The sequence below is a fragment of the Pleurodeles waltl genome, chromosome 2_1 (assembly GCF_031143425.1).
Source record: "Pleurodeles waltl isolate 20211129_DDA chromosome 2_1, aPleWal1.hap1.20221129, whole genome shotgun sequence".
In the NCBI taxonomy this organism is placed as follows: Eukaryota; Metazoa; Chordata; class Amphibia; order Caudata; family Salamandridae; genus Pleurodeles; species Pleurodeles waltl.
Window position 1 is genome coordinate 754,317,870 of NC_090438.1, and position 25,281 is coordinate 754,343,150.

Below are 25,281 nucleotides of genomic sequence, written 5' to 3' on the forward strand. Positions count from 1 at the left end.
ACTGACACCATTCTGTATCGAACCCGTATCACTAGTCTGTGCTGTATCAGTAACTCCCTTCTCCTGCGTCTGGTTCCCAGGACCCGCACTAGTGCTAGGGACATTGTCGCTTACCGCATAAGGTGGCGGACGATCATGCAATAACTGATTTAGAAATTCTTCGTTATCTGAATCATCTTCTTCTTCCCAAGATCTCTTAGGGCCATATGTATGAACACATTTTCCAACAGATATAGAATGGGCAAAACTGCTTGCTACATCTGGCCCTTAGTCTCTTTAGGCTTACTAGAGTCCTTGTCTGTTTTACATGTGGCTTTCTTCCCCTGCTTCTCATCTCCCTGTGTTATGGCTGGGAACAATTTTAGTCCGTCAACTATTCCCCGTCTCCACATTTTACTCTTGTTGTCCCATCTAGCCTCAGCTAAAGTCTTTTCCGCACTTTTTATTCTTCTTTGGAATTTCTCTTGTCTCTGTTTAATAGCCATTAAATCCCAAATTGCTAAAGCCTCATACTGAGCTGGCCTCGGATTTGGCTTCTGTACACTTAACATCCACCTTAAATACTCTAGAACTCTCATATTGAACGTCCCGTGTTCCTGAAACGCCAAACATCCCTCTTTTTCCATTAATTTGTGCCACTGTTTCATCTATAAACAAGGCGCAACACCCTTTTCTTCCATAACTATATAAGCTGGAGTACCCTCAGGCGGTGTAGGCTCCCCTTCACTCGCCATAATGTATGCGTCTCCTTTCAGAGCGCTCTTAAAAGCTTTAATAAAATTCATCCTTGCGTCTTTTCTTTTGTTGTATTTATTCAGAAAGTGACTTTAATTCCCAGGACACTCTTCACCCACCTTTCTCAACCTATTGCCTCTCACAGAGGCAGCCAATCCGTGCGCGACCCCTCACGACAACTGACCTATCTCAGCGCGGCACCACTGACGTCACACTCACACACTGCAGCTGACAAAGTCTTGCGGCTCGTCTGCCCCTCACTGGATTCACACCAAACTAATGCAAAAATTACTGCGAGCACCTTAACAACAACACCACAAATTTGCCAGTTTACTTCAGGAAGGATAACACATTTGCTTCAGAACTTTACAGAGATTTCACTTGAAGCCTCGGCCGCTACTCTCTCCTTCTCAGTTCCCACATATGCAAGCAGAATTCGACCCGCAAATCCTACTCTCGACTTGTCAATGGTTTGTTCTAGTGCACCTTAGAACTTGCCAAATCTCCATCGAAGGTTTCATACATACAATTTGACTCAAACTCGACTTGTCAACCACGCCCGATTGACCTAATTAAACCGCACAAATTACAACATAAACCCAAGTGTCTCCTACACTTGTCAATATACTCCGGAGTCTTAGACCACGACGGCTCCGTACATAAACAACCAACCACGTGGATAATTTTGAGCACAAAGCGCCACACTCATATGAAGTACGCCGACTACCCTACTCTCATACTGCGGAGTACGCCCACTCCAACTAAAACAACATTACCTGGCCTAAATACACACAAACTTCACAAACCACTGCAAATGCATAAGCTGAGCAAGCGCAAATCCTACACCACACATACTAAAACGCCAAGAACATCCCCAACTCACTTAGGTCGGCTCCGAGATCCCAGGAAAGTCATGGTGAATTTAGAAACGCATCATACCTCCAGTTTGCATTATTTCAGAAAAACAATTTAAACAATAACTCTCCGTCCTAGTGCCTCAAAGGGCATAACCGTTGCACGGCTACCAGAACTGTTAACACGTCCCATTATGATAATTTAATACACATCAGGACTCGTTTTAGGCCAATTAAATCTTTTGACCCAGTTGAGAGACACCTTAGGACGAGATAGCTAATCAATATGTCAATCAATACGTCAATAATGTCATCAATATTTTTCATAACCATACATTTCAAAGTCATTAATCAATTCAAAACTCTACCATGACCTTGCAACCATGAATAACCACATCAGTTTAGTAGAATTTTCTAAGTTTTATTCCCAATTAATTACAAATCTAAGAGCAGATGCGTTAATCTCAAAACCAAGAAACATAATAGCATAGTCACGATATGGCAACTTTGGTAAGATTTAATTAAGGCGAGAATCACAAACATCAGAACATAACACGGCGAGAACATAGATCAATTCCGCAGAGTGTCAATAACGCGTCAGTTCAACAAAGCATAGATTTGGTTGTTTGTCTATTTAGGCCAGTTTAGTGAACACCTGTCCTAGCCACTGATTAGCATTCGCATGTTGGGCTTCATGCAAAACAATTTAGAACACCAATTTGGAAAAACATTTAACTATGGTCTCTGTCAAAAGTAAGCAGTTGGTACCTAGAAAAGAAAAGCAAACAGACAGATTACAATTGTATTGTCATAATTACCCTCCAAAGTTTAAGTCAGCGCACAGGTTCAGTCTTCGTCTACAGAACATCAGTCAAATCGCCATCAGTCAGGACTCAGCTCCAGGGCAAAAAGGGCACTTCCCTCATAAGGAGGTAAAGTGTAAAATGGACAAATCTAAGGGCGAGGATGGTTTTAAGTAAACCAACAAGTCACCAAACAGAGTGACAGAGTTTCTGGATAAAATCAATAGCATTCCCTAACCCACCTCAATGGCTCCCTGTGTCATGGGTTTTAATCCCTTTTTCGTTGTACATTCCCCCAAAATTTTATTGGACATTTGTTATACCCCACTATCTTTAACCTATCAGAAAACACATTAGGTCACCTAACTCTTCACCCCATATTATTTTACAAGTCTTTGATTGGTTCCCATATTCAATGTCTTCAGAGGTGGCACGTCCGGTATGTTTTCATCTTTCTGTAATTCTTTGCACATCTTTTGGTCAGTAGCTCCATTGTCTTCACCGGTTTGAATGACCTTGTACATTACATTAATCTACACTGTTTCATTTTGTTTTAACATTATTCTACAAGCAAGGAAAAATTCATGGGAACGGATCTAGCATGGTTACATTCGTTTTCTAGTTTGAAGAAAAAGGTCATGTCCTTTTGTGAGTCAGCACACTGCAAGATTTGAAAAATACATTTAATATGAGAGCCACACAGCTAAGCTTCGACTCATGCTAACTTAAGGCCTATAAGGATTTTCAGCAGAAATTCAATAACACAATTATTGCTAATTAGTATTAACTTAACCAATATATTGATACATAAACATTTTAATCATCATTATTAGTCTACGTATACATTGACGGCCACTCCCCGTGGTCACATGTCAGGTGCACGTTTAGGCAGGATTACTATTACAGTTTCTATGCGACATTATCACACATAAATTCATAAACATTTGTTAATATAGATTATATAAGCTACGCTCTCTCTCACGGCTTAATTTCCACAGGCGTCCTAGCTACTACCTGCTGTAACTGGTCATGGGCAAGCTTGTTTGCCAAAACAAGACATAAAGAAACACATAATGGGGGTGGAGGACGTTGCCCAGAGCCCCTATGAGTAGGGGCTGAAAAGGAACCCTTTTTAAGCTACCGTTAGAAAGACTTGTTTTACACAATCAAGTTTGAAGGATACTTGTACTGTCTTGGAGGGAGGTGAGGACTATGCAGAAGCAGGTTTTAGCTCAAAAGATCGCCTTAGCAGGAACCAAGTTAAAGAGCCGACCAGTATCTAGAGCACATGGTAGTGAATCGTGTGCCTCCCATCACGAGTTTTCAGTAATTGGCACACTTTGCAATTGTAGAAAACAGTGTTTTACATTTATGTGTCCTTGTGGGGGTGAGATGAACAAAGGGCCTGATTTAGATTTCGTTGGACGTTTTAATCCGTTCAGTGGTGACAGATAGCCTCTCTGCCGAAATAAAAATCCCATTATGTCCTATGGGATTTATATTTCGGCCGACGGGCTGTCCGTCACCGTTGTGACCAAGTAACCTGTGCTCCGAAATTTAAATCAGGCCCAATGTTTGGAAACACTCTGCTACTGGAACGATTTGCTGCACTGTGCACTTTAGCACACACTAAATACACTCAGCAGGTCATTGTGTATATGCAATTCCTCTGTCTCTATGATCTCCAGTTTCCCTGATTAATTTCTGTTGTTTTCTTGATCCATATTGAGTCATCTCAACAGTCAGCCTGCCTTCCAGTTCATAAAATTAAAAACACCACTCCCTTAAACTAGATGGCAGTCTTATGGACTCGAAATGTCATAGAAACAGCTGAGAACCCTTACAGTAGGAATACTTACATTCATAAGTGAAATACATTTCCCATAGAATAGTATGGAACATGGCCAAGACCCATCATTTACCATGGTATGGGCACTTAGCTATAAATGTGCACTACGTTTGCATTTTCGTGATTTTGTTTTCACTTGAATGTATAGAGTCACATCGCCAGCCATTTGATTTCACTCAATGTCTTCAAAGAAAGTAGAAATGCATTCATTTCGAGAAACTGAAGGAGACTGTGGAAATGCCCAGCAGGATGTGGCTTCTATGGTCTGTTACTGAGCCCTGCCCCTGGATATTTTCCTCTTTGATAAAAGCTTGTAGGCATTCCACTGGCAGGTCTAATGTGTGGCCTCCACAAATAAAGGAATCTGAACATTTGAGCCACGTGTGTACTTATGATGGATGTCAAATTATAATGGATTCTGAGTCCTGGATATCACATGTTGGGTCTCAATCCTAGTGCAAAGATGGCCTCAAAGCAAACATGTTTTCTAACTGAAATACTAAGCTGGATAGTATTGCTGGATAATATTGCTGTACAAAACTTGACGTTTTTTTAAAGTCATAACCCATTGATTTGGAAGTAGGGAGAGCCTAGACTAGTATCCCAATGTTTAGGTTAAATGCTCTCTGAATTGAAAACAACACCTCCAGTGCTCGCTTTGCTGAATCGTCTTTCGTGGCCCAACCTGCCTGACCTAGAAGTCCAATTCGGGTTTCAATCACAAGCGTATCTCTTTTTTTTGTAATGTTGTGGGGACTGAGAGTACCTTACTGAAGATGCATGCCATGCCTTGTATAGCATCAAACGTCCCCATTGAGGCAGTGTCACTACAAATAGAAGACCAAGCAGCAGTGCGAACAGGTTAAAGCCTCCACGTATTGTTATATCTTCAGAAACTAGCACGGCAGTCCCCTGTGCTGCACAACACTCTTGGAGCACGGTTTCGTTTTCAATAAGAAAAAACTGACACTGACGTGCAAACCTAGATGTTGATGTTGCTCAGTTAGAAGCAGAGATCATACTGAATTAAATATATTTCAAGCCTGTAAAAATTGAGGGGCTTTTGACCGCTGAAGCATTGTCATTAAAGGAGAATCACAAACGTGCATGGTCGGTGCATTCAGAAAAATGTACCTTTATAATGTTCAGTACTGTTATTGTTCCTTCTCGTCTTGTCCCTTGACTCGTGGGGCTATCTTTCGACCACCTAACAAGTGGTTTAGGCTCAGGCTGGATTTGAAAACCCTCATGCACACCCCCCGCCCTCCTGAAGGGAAGATTGCTATGGTTCGTTTTGGCATGTTGCGAGCTGATTTGTGTTGACTGCTGCTCAGAGGTCATTCATACTTGCTCCCTTGCTGTGAATGTCACAGCCAGCATGGTTGAAAAAAGCTTGTGGTATATAAATATCTTCACGCAGCTGTCATGTTCGTAGGGATGTAAGTGTGCATGGTAGCTAAGACTACAGAAGACCACCTTCTCAAATAGTACACCAGTTTTCACAATGGGAGATTACCCTTCTGTTTTATTTGGGGATATGTAAAGCTAACATTTGTTATTTTGTGGAATTTGCGTTGATATGTTGGGCTCCATTTGGTATCAAAATATAGTCAAATTTCCCAAGACCTTGAGTTCCACGATCTTGTTGTATGCACTACCTTGTTTAACATTGTTTTCTTTGTATAATTTTGGTTCGCTCACTATAACTCCTTCAGTGTCAGGAAAATAATTTATGCATTCATCTTTTCTTGTTAAATCGCTGTCCGAGGTAGGTGGTCACCGAATGAATTTGAGATCTGCATGTAAATTACAAGGCGAGAGTTTGAGTAGCGACAGGCCTAAACCAACCTTCTCTAATTATGAGAGCAGTGAAATGACTACTATGCAGTTCAGTGATGGGAACGCGTGTTAGCGGTAGTGTTGAGCGATAGGAAAACTGCAATAGCAAGGAATAAAGTATGCCGTGACAGTGAAAATAAATGTCCTAATAATACGTTATTTAGAACAACTGTACTAATAAAAGCTGTTTACTGAAGTGAAATGCATGTATTATTACAGTGCAAAGGTCAAATTCATGTTTATTACCCCAGTAAACCTACATTGACATTTTTACTGCCTTGTTAACTGCATGTAACAATTACTTTACTCCGAGAAGCAACTCTCCTAATAGCCTAGAGGTCTCTTCAGTGTCATTTGACTATAAGCCATAAATGTAACCCCTTGGGTTCTGGTTTTAATACTTTTTGTTAATAATAGACACAAAAAAACACCATAGCATAAACCATATATATGAATTATAATGTATTTAATACCATTGTTGAAGAAGGGAAGGGACCCCCATGACTCTCTCAAGTGTTTGCCTCTTGTTAGTCAGGGCCCCTCCCCTCACTCAACAATGGTAATAAATAACCTGTTACACTCTGTGCGTCGGTATAATTATTTTATGCCCGTGATCAAGGTCTTACAGACCGAAACGCGTAGGGCTGGTGTTTTTGTGCTTGAAAACAAATTTAATGGAGCCTAAATATATGCACCTTTTGAAATACGAGGTCGAGTGCAGTCGTTCATGAAGAATCTCATGGAATGCTTTGTTGATAAATATAAATACATATATATATATATATGTACAAATATATTACCTACTGGCGGTTGCCAGTAGGTAGTTGTAGTAACAACCTAGTTTCCATAAAAAATCGTTTTTGACTTGCCTATATCTTTGGCACCGGTTGATGAATCTTCACGAAAATGTTGAGAACGAGTGCCATCTAGGGTCTTGTTGTGCTTGGAAAGTTTCGTGATGATCCATCAAGCGGGTGCAAAGAAAACATGGAGTCAAAAAAGTGCGTTTCCCAAGTTAATTCCCACAGACTCTTTAGACATCCTAGCAGCTCGAACCGCTGGACGGAATTACACCAGATTTAGTAAAAAGATAGCTTTTGGTCCACAGATCACGCTAGTTTAATTCGGTATAAATCCATCAAGTAGTTTTCGAGACTTTAAAGGGTAAAGTAATTTGTATATCTACGTTGGCAGATCCAGGGAAATCTACTGCGGAGATCTGATTAGCTGCCAACACTTCAAACAAGCAGTGTTGGTAGCCATTTTGGGGCTCAGCTTCAGCCCCCAAAAAAAGAAAATGGGATAGGGTTGTGTATACCCTAACCCCCTAGCCTTGGTCCAGGTGTCCCCCCAGGACCCTGGTAAGGCTAAAAAGTATATATTGTTTTTAAATCTCAGAGAAATTTGTAACTGGATTGCGTATTTCGCTGAGATTTAAAAAAAAAAAACAAAAAAAAAAACGCAATCTCCCACATTTCAAAGTGATTTTATCCCCGGGTGGGCCAGGTTCCGTGAGAGTTGGCATTTTATAAATTAAAGGAGTTGGGCGCATGGGACTCCCCTCCTAGGGCTTTCAGAAGCTCCAGGGACCATCACCTCCTGGGGCTATTCCAGATTTATTTCTATATATTGGGGGGCTATGTGGACCCCTCCACCCCCGACACTGGATCCACGCGGCTTAGATTTTAACATTAAAAGGAGGTGGGGCACATGGACCAGGGAAAACCACCTTCCTGGGGCCAGAAAGACTTTTAAAATGATTGGGGGGGGGTTGTGCACCCATCAATGCCATATTAGGCCCCAGGGACCACCACCTCCCTAGGGCCGCCCGTGCCAATTAAAGGAGGGGGCCACACAAGCAATGCACCCGCCTATTGAAAGCAGAGATTTCAGATTTCATCTCTTTCCCTGCTCACATGTTAGGGCTATGCACAGTGTTTTCGTCAAAAAATATTACATTGATATGATCAATGATATTATCAAAGATGTAATGAGTGCCGTAATTTGTGGGGTAATTAGCAGTGCATGGCGAGGGCACGATTTATAGTTACTTGAGTTGACTCTAACTGGTGAATTTCTGTGGTTTTGTACATTTAAAATGTGAGCCTGACTATAATGTCCCTCTAACATTTGTTTTTTCTGTGAATTTATGTGTTTTTTTTAATGTATAGTAATTTTCATTACTTTATGTTAATCCAACCAATTCTGCACACAGCCTTTTGTGTGGTGGCTGTGGGCCTCGCCTGTGGCCAGCCCCTGAGGCCAACCCCCTATAAGCACCAAATCTTTCACCATATTCGGCCTTCGCCCATGCGCAACAGAGGTTGCCCACAAGACCTGACCTGAAGCCAGACCCTGCAGCCAACCCCCAACCCATGCTGTGCATAGCCCTTTGGTCATGCGTGACAGGAGTAGGCCGCAGCCTCTCTGGGTGCGAGAAAAGGTGTGAGAGTGTGTATCTGGGGGTGAGAGTGGCTCTGAGTGTGTGTGAAAGTGCGTACACCAGTGTTTTAGTGGGTGTGTGCACGATCTGTTAGTGGGTGCATGAGGGTGTCAGTGGATCTGTGAGTGCGTGTCTGAGGGTCTCGGTCTGTGAGTAGGTACATGAGTGTCTCTTTTGGTGTGTCAGTAGCTGTGTGAGTGACTTGGCCACAAAGGAACCTCGCTCGTAACTGCCGGAGGGGGTCTGTGAGTGGGTGCTTGAGGCTCTGAGTGGATCTGTGAGTGGGTTTATGAGTGTCTGAGCGGGTGTGTGAGTGGGAGACATTGATTTAGGACAGAGAGGAATAAAGTGAGAGAGATGGAGAGTTTTTTTAGGCGTTGATGTATGATATACCTAGTATGAGCTATTTCCGTAAAATTTAAAATAAAAAAATGTATCTGTCTTTTTTACATTGTAAAATAATTTGTACTTTCAAAAAGAAAAAAAAAAAAAAAGAAAAAAGGAAGAGTGTCCAGCTGGACTCAAACCCCGAGTGCCCAGTGTGAAGGTCTTGTGACCTTCAGACAGAGCTATTGCTTTTTTTTCCTTCTATTTATTTGTTTAACCCTTTATGGGCTTTCTGGAACTGCGAGGGAACCCTCAAAGGTTCTCACACGGTCCCTACATATTTATTTGTGTATTTTTTTAATGTTTCCACATTGTCCTTCACGGGCTATCGGGCACTGCGAGGAAAGCCTCAAGGCTTCCCTCGCGGTGCCTTTGCTGAAGCATTTCATCTCTGTTCCCTGCACACATGTCCCTCTTTCAAAAATCAAAGTGTTTGCTGTGGCTTGGCTTGGCTTGGCTGCAAAGCTGCTGCCAAGCCACAGCAAACAGCTATTTCCCGGGGTGAAGGTCCCTAGGGCCATCATTTGCTCAATTGGGGGGGAGCGTGGCTCCCTCCAACATGTTAGAAGCCTGTGGGAGGCGGTGATCCCAGGAGGTTCCCCTTTTTTCTCTTAACGATTTGCCAAAATGCCCTTTACGGGCTATCTGGCACTGCGGTGGAAGCCTTAAGGCTTCCCTCGCAGTGTCATTGCTTCAGCAAGCATGGAGCTACTTTAACAACAGCTCCGTGCTTGCTGAAGCATTTCATCTCTGTACCCAGCACGCATGTCCTACTGTCAAAAACCAAAGTGTTTGCTATGACTTGGCTGCAGCTGCAAAGATGCTGCCAAGCCACAGCAAACAGCTATGTCCCGGGGGTGGGCACCCTGGGACATAGCAGGAGCCGGCCCTGGTGGGGTGACCCCCTCCAATGTGTTAGAAGCCCCGGGGAGGTGGTGATCCCCAGGGGTTCCCCTTTTTTCTCATAACGATTTGTTCTGGGGAGGTGGTGATTCCCGTTGCATCAGGGTGGGCGCGCTGATCCACTCCCCCATTTATTCATGGTCCCGGGGAGGTGATGGTCCCTTGGGCAGCCGGGGGGTGTGGGAGGCAGCCCCTGCATTATATGTATAATGGAAATGCAAAATGTAGAAGGATCATGTGATCAAGGGTGCAGTGACGGCCGAAACGGGTCTTGTTGAATATATTTTTTGCAATATTTTCGTAACTTGCTTTTTGCTTTTACCAGATTCAAAAATGTTGCCGGTGTGCTCTGCCGGCAAACGCTCCACCCTCCGTGGGCAGTGGGTCCGCTTTGGAGCACTTCTGTGGATAAATAAATATATCGCTATGGAAAACTTCAGCTAGACAATTCTTCTTGTGCCTCTTAAGAAGCAAGGCAGCAGTGTACTTATCACTTAAATACATAAAATATTATTTTTCAATAAACCACTTTTTTAGAAAATAAAAACCTCTTTTTCCATGGTATTTGTAGACCTATACTAGTACCAAGATTCTTTGATTCATATGTGTTGAGCTGATTCTGAACAAAACAAATTAAACTTCCAGGAGACAGTGTGTCTGCACATTCTGCAAATATCTCTGTATAACCTAAAAATCATGAGCGCAAACCCTAGCAGACAGTTCAAGTAGAGTTTCACCACATACTGTTTTTCATGGACAGAATGTTGTGAATGTTGTTACATCATTTGTTAAATAATGTCATTTGAAGTTGTACTGCTTGCTGTTTGCGAAGAAAGTTGAATATTTTTTTTTTTTTTTAACACATCTAATTGCTGTACTTTGGTTGCTTTAATAAAGGTGCCATTTGGGGGATGCTGCAGGTCATAGCTATGATCTCTATGATCATTATTACTAAACGTCAAGCTCTCTAGCAACCATGTGATGTCGGTCATGTTGAATCCTAACAGCAGAATCAGCACATATTTCAGCCTCGTGCCCCTCTCCTAGCTTCAGCATTGAAGTGGCTTCTGTGGTCCTGTGAAGGGACTAACACTGGTAGTTGTATCTATCAAGTTAAAGTAAGAAAAGGCATGGTATTGGAGGAAAGCCTGCCAAAGCTGAATCCATACAGGCCTTCTCCCTCTCAAACTCTGCATGATGTCTTGCACTAAGCTGGAGAGCTGGGGTGTCTGAGGGTAGAGCGTTACTTCTCCTGTTGAACACATGGCTATACAGGCCCCAGCCTCTCGAGTTCCTTGATAAGTCAGTTATGGTAAGCAGTCACACAACCATACACTGATAATAGCGGTGCCCCTGATTTATCATCTATACAACACTGACACTTTATGGTTTTAATCTTGGCATATCATGGTTGCAATCTCTGCATAATGTGGTTGCGCCATGTCATGTCAACACACTATATATGGCTGGTAACTGGAAAACACTTTACATTTATTTGTGTCTTATTATTTGTATTCTTTTTCTGGGATCACTTACCACATGATGTAATTCCTCATATGTAATTATGGTAAAAGTACCAACCAAAGGAAGTTGCGAGGATGTTGTAAAGGGCTTTGATGTTGTCTCTTTTGTCCTTTCATTTCTTTTATTCTTATTTTGGGAAACTAAAACCACTATCTTTCATATTCCCATTTTATAGTGAAATGACAACTTGTTGGCAGAACTTACAGCTGTGTAATACATTCATGAATGGCCTGAGGCAAGACTAAACCTTTGCCTCGGAGTTAAATTTCTTTATGCGGAGTGTGGAGAACTGATGCCTCCAACCTTCGTTCCTATTTTTATTGCCCTAAGGCAGAGAGTTTTTATTATGGAACAGGAATATGGCTATTCCCTAACCTCTTGGAAAACCAGTAACCTAAGCATGAAAGTGATTTTCCCGGTGGGTGAAGCTTTTTTGTTTACTTGCTTATTGCCAATGCTAAATGGCTACAAATATTCACAGGATTGTATCAATTGAATTAGCTTCTTATGTTTAATAGTAAGAATTAATTTCCTAAAGTTAATGTTGATAAATTCTTGTGAGTTTGATTGTTTACATCGTAAAATGTATTACACTAATTATTAGGACACAAATACAGTTGTCTCATATAAATTAAGAGCAGTGACAAAGTGTCTGTGTTGTTGAACAAAATATTTGGAGTCCTGTCTGAGAGAATCGACCAAAGTAGATATTTGATTTTTGCAGAAAAATATAAGAAATGTACATTCCTGAAAACACACTCACTTGATTTATTATTATTTTTTTTTAATCAACATTTCGGCTCTCTGATATTATTTCCTTTCAGATTCTTTGTCGGGACATGAAGGGAAATGAATATGATCATTAACAATAGATCGGATCCGAAAAGATTAAATCAGCGTTGTTCCGATTAACCCCTTTACTGCCAGGCATTTTCCCCCTCTTGTGCCAAGCCTTTTTTTGGCTATTTGGGGCAGTTCGTGCATAGGCCCTCATAACATTTTGTCCACATAAGCTACCCACGCCAAATTTGTGTCCTTTTTTCCCAACATCCTAGGGATTCTAGAGGTAACCAGAGTTTGTGGGTTCCCCTGTAGAAGACCAAGAAATTAGGCAAAATACAGCTAAAATTTAGTATATAAAACGAAAGAAAAATGGGAAAAAAGGGCCGCAGAAGAAAGCCTGTGGTTTTCCCCCTGAAAATGGCATCCAGAAAGGGTTTGTTGTGCTAAAATCACCAGCTTCCAAGCTTTTGGGAACAGGCAGACTTGAATCAGAAAACCACATTTTTTACCCCAAATTCTGCATTTTACTGCGACATACCCCATTTTTACTATTTTCTGTGCTTTCAGCCTCCTTCCAGTTAGTGATAGAAATGGGTGTGAAACAAATGCTGGCTCGCAGACAGCTAAGCATATCTGAAAGGTAGACAAAATTTGGAATTCTGCAAGGGATCATTTGTGTACATCATTCGAGGTTTTCATACAGAAAGTAACAGCTAAAATAAAAAAATATTGAAATTGAGGTGAATAAAAGAGCCATTTCTGTCCACGTTTTCTTCTGTAACCTTTTCCAGTTATGGCAGATTTTTTAAAGCAATATACCGTTATGTCTGTTGGACTCTTCTCGTTACGGGGATATATAGGACTTGTAGGTTCATCAAGAACCCTAGGTACCCAGAGCCAATAAAGGAGCTGCACCTTGCATTAGGTTTTCATTGTATTCCGGGTATACAGCAATTCATGTGGTGAAATATAAAGAGTGAAAAATAGGTATCAAGGAAACCTTTGCATTTCCAAAATGGGAACAGGATAAGATGTTGAGAAGCAGTGGGTATTTGCACATCTCTGAATTCCGGGGTCCCCATACTAGCATGTGAATTAGAGGGCATTTCTCAAATAGACGTCTTTTTTACACACTGTCGTACATTTGGAAGGAACAAATGTAGAGAAAGACAAGGGGCAATAAAACTTGTTCTTTTTATTCTGTGTTCCCCCATGTCTCCCGATAAAAATGGTACTTCACTTGTGTGGGTAGGCCTAATGCCTGCGACCGGAAACGCAACATGGACACATCATATATTTTTACACTGAAATCTGATGTGTTTTTGCAAAGTGCCTAACTGTGGATTTTGGCCTCTAGCTCAGCTGGCACCTAGGGAAACCTACCAAACCTGTGCTTTTTTGAAAACTAGACACCTACAGGAATCCAGGAAGGGGTGACTTGTTGGGCTCTCACCAGGTTCTGTTATCCAGAATCCTTTGCAAACCTCACAATTTGGCCCAAAAACACTTTTTCCTCAAATGTTGGTGAAAGAAATTTCTGGAATTTTAGAGGAGCCACAAATTTCCTTCCACCCAGCATTACCCCAGGTCTCCAGATAAAAATGGTACCTCACTTGTGTTGGAAGGTCTAGTGCCCGCGACAGTAAGTGCCACTAAATGCAACTTGGACACATCCATTTTTTACATTGACAACTGATGTGTTTTTTGAAAAGTGCCTAGCTGTGGATTTTGGTCTCTAGCTCAGCCGGCACCTAGGGAAACCTACCAAACCTGTGAATTTTTTAAACCTAGACACTTAGGGGAACCCAGGATGGGGTAACTTGTGGCACTCTCACCAGGTTCTGTTACCCAGAATCCTTAGCAAACCTCAACATTTTCCTCACATTTCGATGCTGCAATTTTCTGGCATGTGAGTGGAGCCACAAACGTCCTTCACCAATCTTTCTTACACTCTAAACCTGCAAGCTTGACGATGTCAACTGTCTATCCCTCGAGTTCCCCATTTTCATCAGATGCAATATGTAACTAATCCACAATGCTGCTGCAAGACTCCTCCTCCACCCTAGAGACAACATGGTACCAGTCCTGCAAGCATTCCATTGGCTAACTGTAAGTTGGAAGAGCAATGCTCAAGACACCTTGCATCATTCACAGAGCCTACCATTAAAAAGGGCCACTATACCTTCAGTATAAACTAAATAGGACACTGTCCCCCAGGGTTGCACCTTGAATCATCTTACCAACTTACTATAAGAAATCCATAGGAGTCACCACTTTATTAGATCAAGTTGTCAAACTATGGTACTCGCAACTGTTGAAATCAGAGCTCAGGGTTGTCATACAAGAGTTTGGAGCCACTCAGGTAGGAGGTGAGTACTTCATTTCATGTTTGGCCCATAAGTTTCAGCTGCTGAAGGAATGTCCTTCTGGGCTCCATCCTCCCTCACGCTGTTCCCATGTCCTAGATTCCACCACACACCAGTATTCTATTAAATCATTCTCTCTCAACATTCAAGATGCCAGTTCAAACACACAGGGTATGGGACATATGCTACAAATACCAGCCAAGATTCAAAGGATTCAGAAGCCTTTACAGTTCAGAAAAGAGTTGAAAACATGGCAGTTTGCAAGATAGGGCTGTCATTCTGCATCCCTGAGATACAACACCAAACAATAATCACTCCTTCAGGTACAATCTACAATTCACAGATATGGTACAACCTGACCAGCACACAACTTTCCAGTGGGTAAATTTTGAAGGGCTGACCTTTCTATTCTAGGTATTATATAGTAATGTAAATTCATATATGACCTGCCTGATCCTCATTAATACCATAGCACTCAGCAGTCATCAAGCAGATTGTAGTGCCAATAGGATGCATGATAATTCCCTTTTACTGCTTGGCTCTCGTGCACATAAGACAGAAATGCTGCAAATCATATCACCCAGTACTGTACTAGTCCACAGCAATAAACAACCCATCAACTGAGCAGGCATGAAATGTGCCACATGACGCTGGTCACCGCAGGACTCTAATTTAGTTTACCACTGCAAGGTCCCAAGTAACTACATCTTGTGACCTCTTCCTGACATATCACAATAACAGTCATATAAGGGTAGAGAAGTCTAACCCATCAGAACAGAAATCTCAGAATGGATAACTATATGTGGCGCCCAGCATAGTGGACTGGGACCTGCACAGCTGATCAAAGCTGGTGGCTTACAAGAAACCATATACTGTGCACCAGTAACTCGTTTGTGCCCCAAGGCCCCCAAAACAGGTGTGACGTGAAATATACGAATTGTTTAAACAGTAGTAAGTACCATTTATATTGTTTAACAGCGGGTCTCCTCTGCACTGAAACGTACGGTTTGAGTAGCTAATATGAACTGACAAATTTATGCACAAGACATTTTATTTATATAGGATGAGTAATCTAGATGGGTTTTTTAATTTTGCATGTTAGAGGCTTCAGAAGGATGATGAACTCTTTTAATTAATGGGAAGGAAATGTGAATCTTGCTGCTAAATAATTGTCTAATGAAAAACTGCGCACTCCGTTTTCTGTGACTGTGTGACTCCTAAAATTTGCTTTGGCTGTTTAATTATTTCGGACGACAGAATTTATTTGAATCGAAAACTGTTAATCTCGGATAGAATCTTGAAACTGATAATAGCGCCTCAATTAAGAATGTGTTATTTGGTAAAGTCTGTCGATGTGAAATTTTTCAATTTTGGTTAAAAAATAAATAAACATGTGAAGTTACAAGCATCGTAGCTGGTAAATTTAATTTTGAGAAGGTGTGGAATGATTGTATTCCAGAAAATAATCCTGTGATAAATTTGTGTTGTGTATGTACCAGAGATATGCATCCAGTTTAGTTTCTTTTTCAGGAAATATGGTTTTAATTTGATATATAGTTTGTGTAGGAGGCTAGCCTGGTTTGTAGTGGTTACCTTGGTCCAATTATCACTTGTTAGTGAATTTAGTAGTGTTCTAGCAGCGTAGGCTGATAGAGGTAGCTATAGCAGAGCAGCTTAGGCTGAACTAGGAGACATGCAAAGCTAATGCATTACCACTTATAGTTATACAGTGCTTATACACAAGTTAAGACAATACTCAGTGTTACCAAAAAAAATGAATTTATTTGGGTGACACAGTACCAAAAATATCTTAGAGACAATACTCCTTCTGGAGGTAAGTATTATACACAATATATACACTAGACACCAAAATTAGACAAGCAAATAGTCATAGAACAATGCGAACAGTAGGAAATCCTATAGAATGCAATGGGAGAAAATAGGTCTAGGGGCAACACAAACCATATGCTAAAAAAGTGGAATGTGAATCACAAATTCCCCCCTAGACAAGCGTAGTGTGTGCAGAATCGCTGGGAGAGTAAGAATACAGTAAAGGTAAGTAAATTACCCCACCCCAGAGCCCAGAAAAGTAAAGTAAAGGAGTAAAGTACTGCAAGTTTCCTTTGACACACTACACCTCGTTTTGGGGATTTTGCAGCAGCCAGCCAAGTCTGCAAAGAACAACTGCTGGATTATTGGACCTGAAGACCTGCAAAGGAAGGGGTCCAAGTCCAGAAGTCTAAAGAAGTTCCAGGAAGGACAGGAGCCCCTGTCAACCCAGAAGAGGGTGCAAAAGAAGAGTCCCCGGTTAGTTGAATACTGCAGAAACGCACCATAGGAAGATGCCAGCAGGTTCCTGCATGATGCAAACGATGTCCTATGGCATGAAGATCGTTGCAGACGAGACTTCGTGTTGGAAGGCGCCATCAAGTCTTGGCTACGGCAAATGTGCGTTTTTCATCAAAATGGTGCTGGATGGACCAAGGAGGGACCTGGGGGCCTCAACTCTGTGTGAGGAGGAAGAGGGGGCTCTCAGCACTTTAGAGAGCCCTCAGGATGCCAGCCAGCGCCCCCAGAAGCCAAAGGATCCTGGTTCAAAGAGGTGAAAAATGCAGTTGATGCAGCACAACAAAAGAAGGTCCCACGCTGCCGGAGAACAACTCAGCGAGTTGAGCGTCACAGGGTGGAGTGCTGGGGACCTGGGCCAGGCTGTGCACAAAGGAATTTTGCAAAGAGTGCACAGAGGCCTCAGGAGGCGAAGAAGACACAAAATACAGGGGTACCGTCGTTCTCGGGGAAGGCAAGGTCTTACCTCCTCCAAATTACATCAGCAGGACCTCAGAACAGTCTATGTCGATGATGTCCACCCTCTGTGTCCTTAGGAGTACGCTAGTCGCCGTGAGAGGAGTCCCAGGGTACCGGTCGTCGCCTTGGAAGGTGCCTGCTTGGACTCCGTCACTCCACGGTCCTTCTGGTGCAGAATGAAGACAGGGAGTCCCCAGAGCATGCACACCGTGGAAACTGTTGCAGTTCCTGAATTGGAGCTGAGGTTGCTGAAGAAAAGTAAATCTTGTAGGCACTTTGTTGCAGTTACAGCGTTTCGTGGAGCAGACTGTGGTTGATCTGACGTCAGAGGATGCTGTAGTTGTTGCAGAGGATTCCTGAAGGAAACTTGCAAGCAGAATCTGAAAAGAACCCACAGGAGGGACCCTAAATAGCCCTGATAGGGGGATTGGCTACCTTATCAGGTATGGATCTATCAGAAGGGGTCTCTGACGTCACCTGCTGGCACTGGCCACTCAGAGACCTCCAGAGTGCCCCCACACCTTGTAAAGCAAGATAACTGAAGTCTGGGACACACTGGAGGAGCTCTGGGCACTACCCCCGGGGTGGTAATGGACAGGGGAGTGGTCACTCCCCTTTCCTTTGTCCAGTTTTCCGCCAGAGCAGGGGAGAAGGGGTCCCTGAACCGGTGTAGACTGGTTTATGCATGGAGGGCACCATCTGTGCCCTTCAAAGCATTTCCAGAGGCTGGGGAGGCTACCCCTCTCCAGCCTGTAACACCCTGCTCTTAGAGGAAATGCTTTGTTCTGCCTTCCTGGGACTGGGCTGCCCAGGCCCCAGGAGGGCAGAACCCTGTCTGTGAGGTGGCAGCAGCTGTAGCTGCAGTGCAAGCCCCAGAGAGCTGGTTTGGCAGTACCAGGGCCCATGGTGGAGCCCTCAGGATGCATGGAATTGGCTCCCCAATACCAGATTTGGAATGGGGGGACAATTCCATGATCTTAGACATGTTACATGGCCATATTCAGAGTTACCATTGTGAAGCTACATATAGGTATTGACCTACATGTAGTGCACATGTGTAATGGCGTCCCCGCACTCACAAAGTCTGGGGAAATGGCCCTGACCTATGTGGGGGCACCTTTGCTAATGGAAGGGTGCCCACACACGTAGTAACTTTGCACCTAACCTTCAGCAAGTGCAGGTTAGACATATAGGTGACTTATAAGTTACTTAAGTGCTGTGAAATAGTGTGTGTACTATTTCACGCAGGCTGCAATGGCAGTCCTGTGTAAGGGTTTATCTGAGCTCCCTATAGGTGGCAAAAAGAGTGCTGCAGCCCATATGGATCTCCTGGAACCCCAATGCCCTGGGTACCTAGGTACCATATACTAGGGACTTATAAGGGGTGTCCAGTATGCCAATAGAAATTGGTAAATGAAGTCACTGGCCTACAGTGACATATTTAAAAGCAGAGAGTATAAGCACTGAGGTTCTGGTTAGCAGAGCCTCAGTGACACACTTATTCACTACACAGGCATACATATTAGGCCACAAACTATGAGCTAGCAGGATCCCTGTGAGACAGGCAAAAACATACTTACATATAGGTTTTTATCTATGAGCACTGGGGTCCTGACTAGCAGGATCCCAGTGACACAGTAAAAACACACTGACACACACTCACAAACAGGCCAAAAGTGGGGGTAACCATGCTAGAATGAGGCTACTTTCCTACAGTTTGTAAAAGTTAAATGCACATATCTAATGTCACCTATTTCATGCAGAGCGATGTTGATTCAACCAATGCAAATGCTTAAAATCCTGGCACTTACTGCTGTTTGCCTACATTCCCCGTTTGGTGAGACTGTAAAGCAGGAGCACAGGAAAGAGGAGCAGGTGCTTATTACCCGCATGCTATTTGGTGTTAACTGCTGCAAACTGCTTTTGTGTCATTGTGCATCGTTGCCTTATGTCTTGGGCCTATGATTCTGGGGTGGGTAATTAATAGCTAATAATACCTCACAGTGTATGTGAAATGAAGCCATTAGCTGTTTGTGCCCTGAACAGTGGACAGTAAGATAGTAAGAAGTAACTACATATGCATAAAGAGGTGTGAGCGCGCCCATGGCTTATCTATTTTGTTATAATAATAGTAAGCGGACGCACCCCTAAGGTCGATGAACCTGTTGACTTGTTTAAATTTGTATAAGATCTGTATATAAAGTACAACAGTATCAAACAATACAAATCGTTAGAGTGTCAGTAAAGAACGTATCATGACCCATTTGGCCATGAATAATCACACCTTTAGTATCAATTAAAATGTTTATTTCCCTGTATTAGCAATGTTAGAGTCAAGAAAATTAGTCCCAACACCGAATGATACAATAAACATCCCAGGTTGCCCGAAATGCCTAAAGAATTTCAATTTAAACAAAGCAGTTAAAATGATAATTTTAATAGCAAAAACACTAATAGCAGCAATATTTGAGTAAAAGAAATCACATACATTTTTTCAACAATGGAGTGATGTCAGATCATAGGTATAGGGAAAACACCTCACTAACTTCAGATTAGCATTAGCATGTTGGGCTTCATTCAAACGTTTTAGTAACACGAATTTAGAAAACATCTAGCTATAGCGCTAACAAAACAGCAGCAGTACAAAAACAGTAGCAGTTGGTACCTGAAAACCAAAAGACAAACAACAGTGCACAGATCATTCATATTACCTATCCCTAGAGAATCAGCAAAACAGCTTCAGCTTCATCAGGGGGTCAGCAGCATCAGGACAGAGGGCAGGGAAAGGGAGACGGTTTAGGATTTGGACTATAAGACTAAACCATCATACCATTAGCTCAGTATTGAAGAGGCAAAGTAAACTCAGAAAATAATAAAGTACCAGAACGTCAGTAGACAGACTGGCAAGACACGAAGTGTCAAAGTGACAGGTCACAATGAGTATCAAAAGTGAAGTCTCCTCTAAACTCTCAGCGCACAGTTGTTAAATTAAAACTAACATACATTTGCTATTGGTCAGGAGCATGAGGCGAGAAAAGAACATCCAGTTACAAGAACATCAGATATCAGCAATGTACTAGAAAATACACAACAACAACATTGGCCATGTGATAATTGGGTGCTCTCCATTTGTGTAACTCCAAACTATACTAAATGTATCATCCCGCTCTTCCTTCCGTCCACGATCAGTAGTCCCTTTTGTTCAGCACATTCAAAATATGCTGCTAGACAGTGGTTACAGAGATTGCAGAAACCTTCAAAAACACATAAGTTCCTAAAAAGAAATACATTTCGTTAGTGCAAAACTTCTAGACAGATATGCAACTCAAACAATAGAATTCAGTTATATAATGGACATGGAATCATTTCCTAAGTTACATCTTTCGGTACTTTGGCAGACAATTAACTTTAGCTGTGGCCTTGTTGCTTGAGGCTCTGCTCTTAGCATGAATAAAACTCATATTATTTAACCATTAATATAACAGAGCAATGCATTTAAAAACTAATTGAATTCTCAATACAATATTAGTACATTATTTGTGAAAAATATATACTTGTGGTCTTACATGTGATGGTGGCCAATCAAGTAGGTACATTGTGTCACACGTTATTAATTTCAATATTAGTATATCTCATATATTAAACAAATGCAAGAATACATAGAAATAATTATTAAGGTTAATTTCAGCGCTCACAGAGGCATGTGATTTATGTAATAAAATTGTGTAAAGTCGGTCTGCCTCTCGCTGCTATACTTACAGGTTTTTTTTCCTTGTTGCAGATGCTAGAGATATGGAGCAGCTGAAGAAGAACAACATCACTCACATTCTTTCAATTCACGATAGCGCTAGACCTATGCTGGAGGTAAGGACATATATTCAGTGAATGAGCTCCATGTTAGAGTCAATGGAATGTGAATTTGTGCCTTCGTTTTAGGAGTTGATCAATCACTTTGCACCTTAAGAAGAGTAGAAAATCATTGATTTGTTCACAGTAATCGCAACAGAAAGGCTAGGTCGTTATGTATGCAAAAAATCGGATATTAACTAGCTTGGGCTTCCAAGTACGTATGTACGATTAGTATACGTGCGTACATTTAACAGCTGTACTTTTATGCATGTGTAAATAAAACTCACAAGTGCAGTTGCACTTATTTGTAAAATATTTTACCTAAAGAGAAAGCTTGTCACCTGCATTTCTGTAGAACTTGGTCCATGACAAACCGTTCCAACCATTCCCAGGATGGAATGTGTTTGTCAGAGGTTTGTGACTAGGCACAAACTCGCTAGATTGTGGGTGTTTGTATTCTATCCCTGGGATGCCCACAGCTCACTACATAAAGATGATCTCCTCCCACGAAATATTACCCCATACTGAAATGTTTGTGTATGCAAACCAGCATACGTGTGGCTGTGTATTATACAATATGTGAGTTAACATGGCAAATAAAAGTATTTGTACTCGAAAGTGCAGTTTCATTGTTTGGTTACCTTTTTGAATGGGGCCCTGATGTTGTGACTTCTGCAAACACTTAAGCTGAAGTTTCCCAAAATTATGGTGTAAGTGAAATTCCTCGATCTCCTGAACCTCCTCGTCTTCCCTGGAAGTAGTTATTTATATTTTAATTATCTCTCATGAAACTAGTCGGCGTTGAAGTAGCACATCCGGTGCCGTAATACGACAAGGATGCACGAACAGAGGCCCCTGTAGCCTTCAGTCAGCTTGCCTAAACGTGAATACCTTTACAGAATATTTGCTGGGGCAGTATTGTTGCAGCACAGGGGCATCTTTATACGCTGCATCATCTCAAAATGCAGGTTATTGCGTCTAACGTTCCAAATATCAAAGCTTGTCGGGGTTGTTTAGTGTGCATGGCAGTGCGCAACTCTGTTCATTTCAGTAGGTCTCAGGCTAGTTTGCATTGCTTTAGGCCTCTCGTGACAGCATCATCTGTTTGCCAGAGCTCATGGAAGCCGCACAGTAAGGGTAAAGGATATAAAACAAGCAGTTGTGTCTCTGCCTCTTCGTTGACCCTTCTCATCATCGTTCGATGGAGCAGCAGTTGTTAGTCCACCAATTAAATAGTTCCATTGCTCATAACTGATGGATACATTTTAACCAGGCCATGTGTCTAATTATATTAGTAAGTGACCCTGCATAATTTAACAATTTATCAAAGACAATATGAACTGATTTTACATTGTGAAATCTAATCGTGTTTGGGGATCCAGGGGGTGCTGAACCAGTCTCAATACATACAATATTGATTGAGGAGTTTCAGCTATTAGCTCTTACAAAAGCAATAGGAAGATGTTTTACAGTGTAATCTCTGTGACAACCCCAGTAGGAAGGGGCTTTTCATTATTTACATTGAGATTCCTTACATAGAGCTCAAGTTCAGGATGCGCTAGCGCAGTCTGTTTTTTTGTTGTGTGGATTTGTCCTCTCTGTATAGTATTTAGTTATGTGTGAGTTAAAGTACTTTTTGTTTTTAAAAGTAAAACACAAACTATGCATTGGTTTATTGATTGTTTATTGTGGGCATAGGGAAAGAAGTGAAGACACTGGTTCTGACTCAGCCTCATTATTGATCATCTACTTGGATGGCATTTAAGTGGCAGGTGTTTGGGTAAGCCACCCATGTAGTAATTTTATTGCTCATAACTGATAGGTCTGTTTTAACAATTCTGTCTCAGTTACAATAGGAAAGCGGTTTACATTGTGAACTCTATGTCAAATGCCACTGGAAGGGGCTTCACATTGTATAATTCGAAGCCACCCTCCTGCACAAATCTCTAGTTCGGGAGTGCATGGGGATGTCTGATTTTCACTGTGTGCATTTAATTTTTGCTAGTTGTGAGTGAATCGAGGAACTATGCCTTTTAAAATGAAAGGACTTTATTTGGCCATTGACTTATTAAGTGTTAGTTTATCAAGTAGTGAATGCTGAGTTTGTAACACACACCACCTCCCTGAGTTTGCCCTCGGCTGTTGATCCTGACTACCCTGAAGGTCAAGTGCAAAAGGGGTCTACTCTGTGCCAGTTTGGGTACAGTAGTGATATGGCCACAGAACACCTTAACTAAAAAGACTCCAGTAGACCCTCACACGGCAGCAGAAGCCCTAAACCAGTTCCCACATAAACTGCAGTGAAGGTGCATTGTTATAGCCCGTTGCCTCAGGTGAAACATCCCCAGTGCCTTCTAATTCGGAGCTGCCTGCCTCACCAGCTGCAATACTGATCATGGCTGTAAATATAAATTAATAAATACAAATTATAACATTTCATGCTGTTTGTGCCAGCAGCAGAAGGGTAGGAATAGCGTGGCATGGTGTGCTTTGGATTGCATTCTTCTAAAATTGCTGCCATGTCCAAACATAATGATGTGGTGGCAGTGGCGTATGAAACCTGAGGGGGACCCCCTGCCAAGTATAACGCCTCCCCTGCCGAACTCACTCAGGAGCTCTCAGGCAAGGGTACTGTCCTGAGGGGGGCCCTGGAGCCCATCCCCCAGGTTCCCCCTGTGCTGCGGGGGTCTTTCTTTTGCCACTGTGTGGTGGTGTTTGTGGAGAGCTGATGTGAACTAACGGCCAGAGCCGCTGTGATGTGCTCCTTGCATTTTCCTCAAAAGTAATAGTATTATGTATTGGTCAGACCAGAGTGTTCCCAGGGTTCCCATGGAGCTGTTGACCCTCGCCCTTATTTAATCGGACGTTGACAGTAGTGAGGAGTCGGCCAGTACTCTTTTGTGCTGTGTTGATGTATCTAGTCTGTGAGCATGGTACACTTTAGTGCATGCAAGAGTACATTCTGCACATGTACAGTATAGTGATCCTGCCTGGTGCTGTACCCTCTGCCACCATGAAGCTGACGATAACACACAAGGACCTTGCACATAAAGGGAACTTGGCTTCATGCAACTGAATGTACACCCTTGCGGGAGCTAGAGTGGATTCTGAGTTGGTACACTGGGGCCAGCTTAAGCCAGGGAGAGCAGGTGCTGTAAACTACTACTGAGCTGTTCATTTGAAGCCAAAGACAGAGTCCTGGAGGAGATGGTGAGTATCTGAAACCACTGAGGATTTTGGGGTGAGGGGGCCTCAGACTATTTACTGGTGTAACCATACTTGGAAATGTCAGTAAACCCAACCAGTTGTGCTCACAGTGTAGGGGTCTGTGATCTGTGCAAGGTGTTGATATTCTTGGACAGCTTGCCAGTGATCACTGTGGAAGGGGTCAGGAAAGTTAACAAATGTACAGCCAGGGCCATTAATGCTCCCCTGTTGTTTCTAGTGTAAGACTCCTCCATCGTTAAGGACATAGGGCCTGATTCTAACTTTGGAGGACGGTGTTAAACCGTCTCAAAAGTGGCGGATATACCACCTACCGTATTACGAGTTCCATAGGATATAATGGACTCGTAATACGGTAGGTGGTATATCCGCCACTTTTGGGACGGTTTAACACCGTCCTCCATAGTTAGAATCAGGCCCATAGTGTCCACAGGACTAGCAGTCCATTTATAAAATGAGTCTGCTGATTCTACTGTACACATAAATGTCTTTTCTGCTGCGTAAGCAACTTCTACAGCAGATATCAACACTTTGCTTTAGAATAATGTCTAGCACATACAGCTTTTTAGCCATTAAATTTGGAATCCAGCATTGCTGAAGCTCAGTTGTATGGCTTTTGTAGATGATTAGTGAACTGTAAATATGTGAAAGGGGTAATAAAGCAGTTTTATTTTTCCGTATGTCGAAACTCATTTGGAAGGCTACAGAGAAGACTGGTGCTACTTGGTCTCAGTTGTGGTGGTTGAGGTAGTTTGACACTGGTGTCCTGGGGCTTGTCATACTATGGCTTTGCAAACTGGGTCAAGTACAGTCCTTTCCGCTCGACTTTAGGGCAGCAAGGGCGAGCAATCAGAGGCTTCTCAGGGTGGTAGCTTGAGAGGCAAGAGCTCAGAAATGAACAGCTAAGCAGCAGATG

General features: G+C 42.3%; 1 protein-coding gene across 2 annotated transcripts in view; it reads left to right on the plus strand.

Moving 5' to 3' along the window:
• Window positions 1–25,281, plus strand: part of DUSP22 (dual specificity phosphatase 22) — a 463,313-nt gene that overhangs the window by 147,729 nt on the left and 290,303 nt on the right. For both annotated transcript variants that reach the window (XM_069217750.1, XM_069217759.1), the window contains one exon: window positions 21,073–21,155. In XM_069217750.1, coding sequence (XP_069073851.1) covers window positions 21,073–21,155 — 83 coding nt within the window. The remainder of the gene's footprint in view (window positions 1–21,072; window positions 21,156–25,281) is intronic.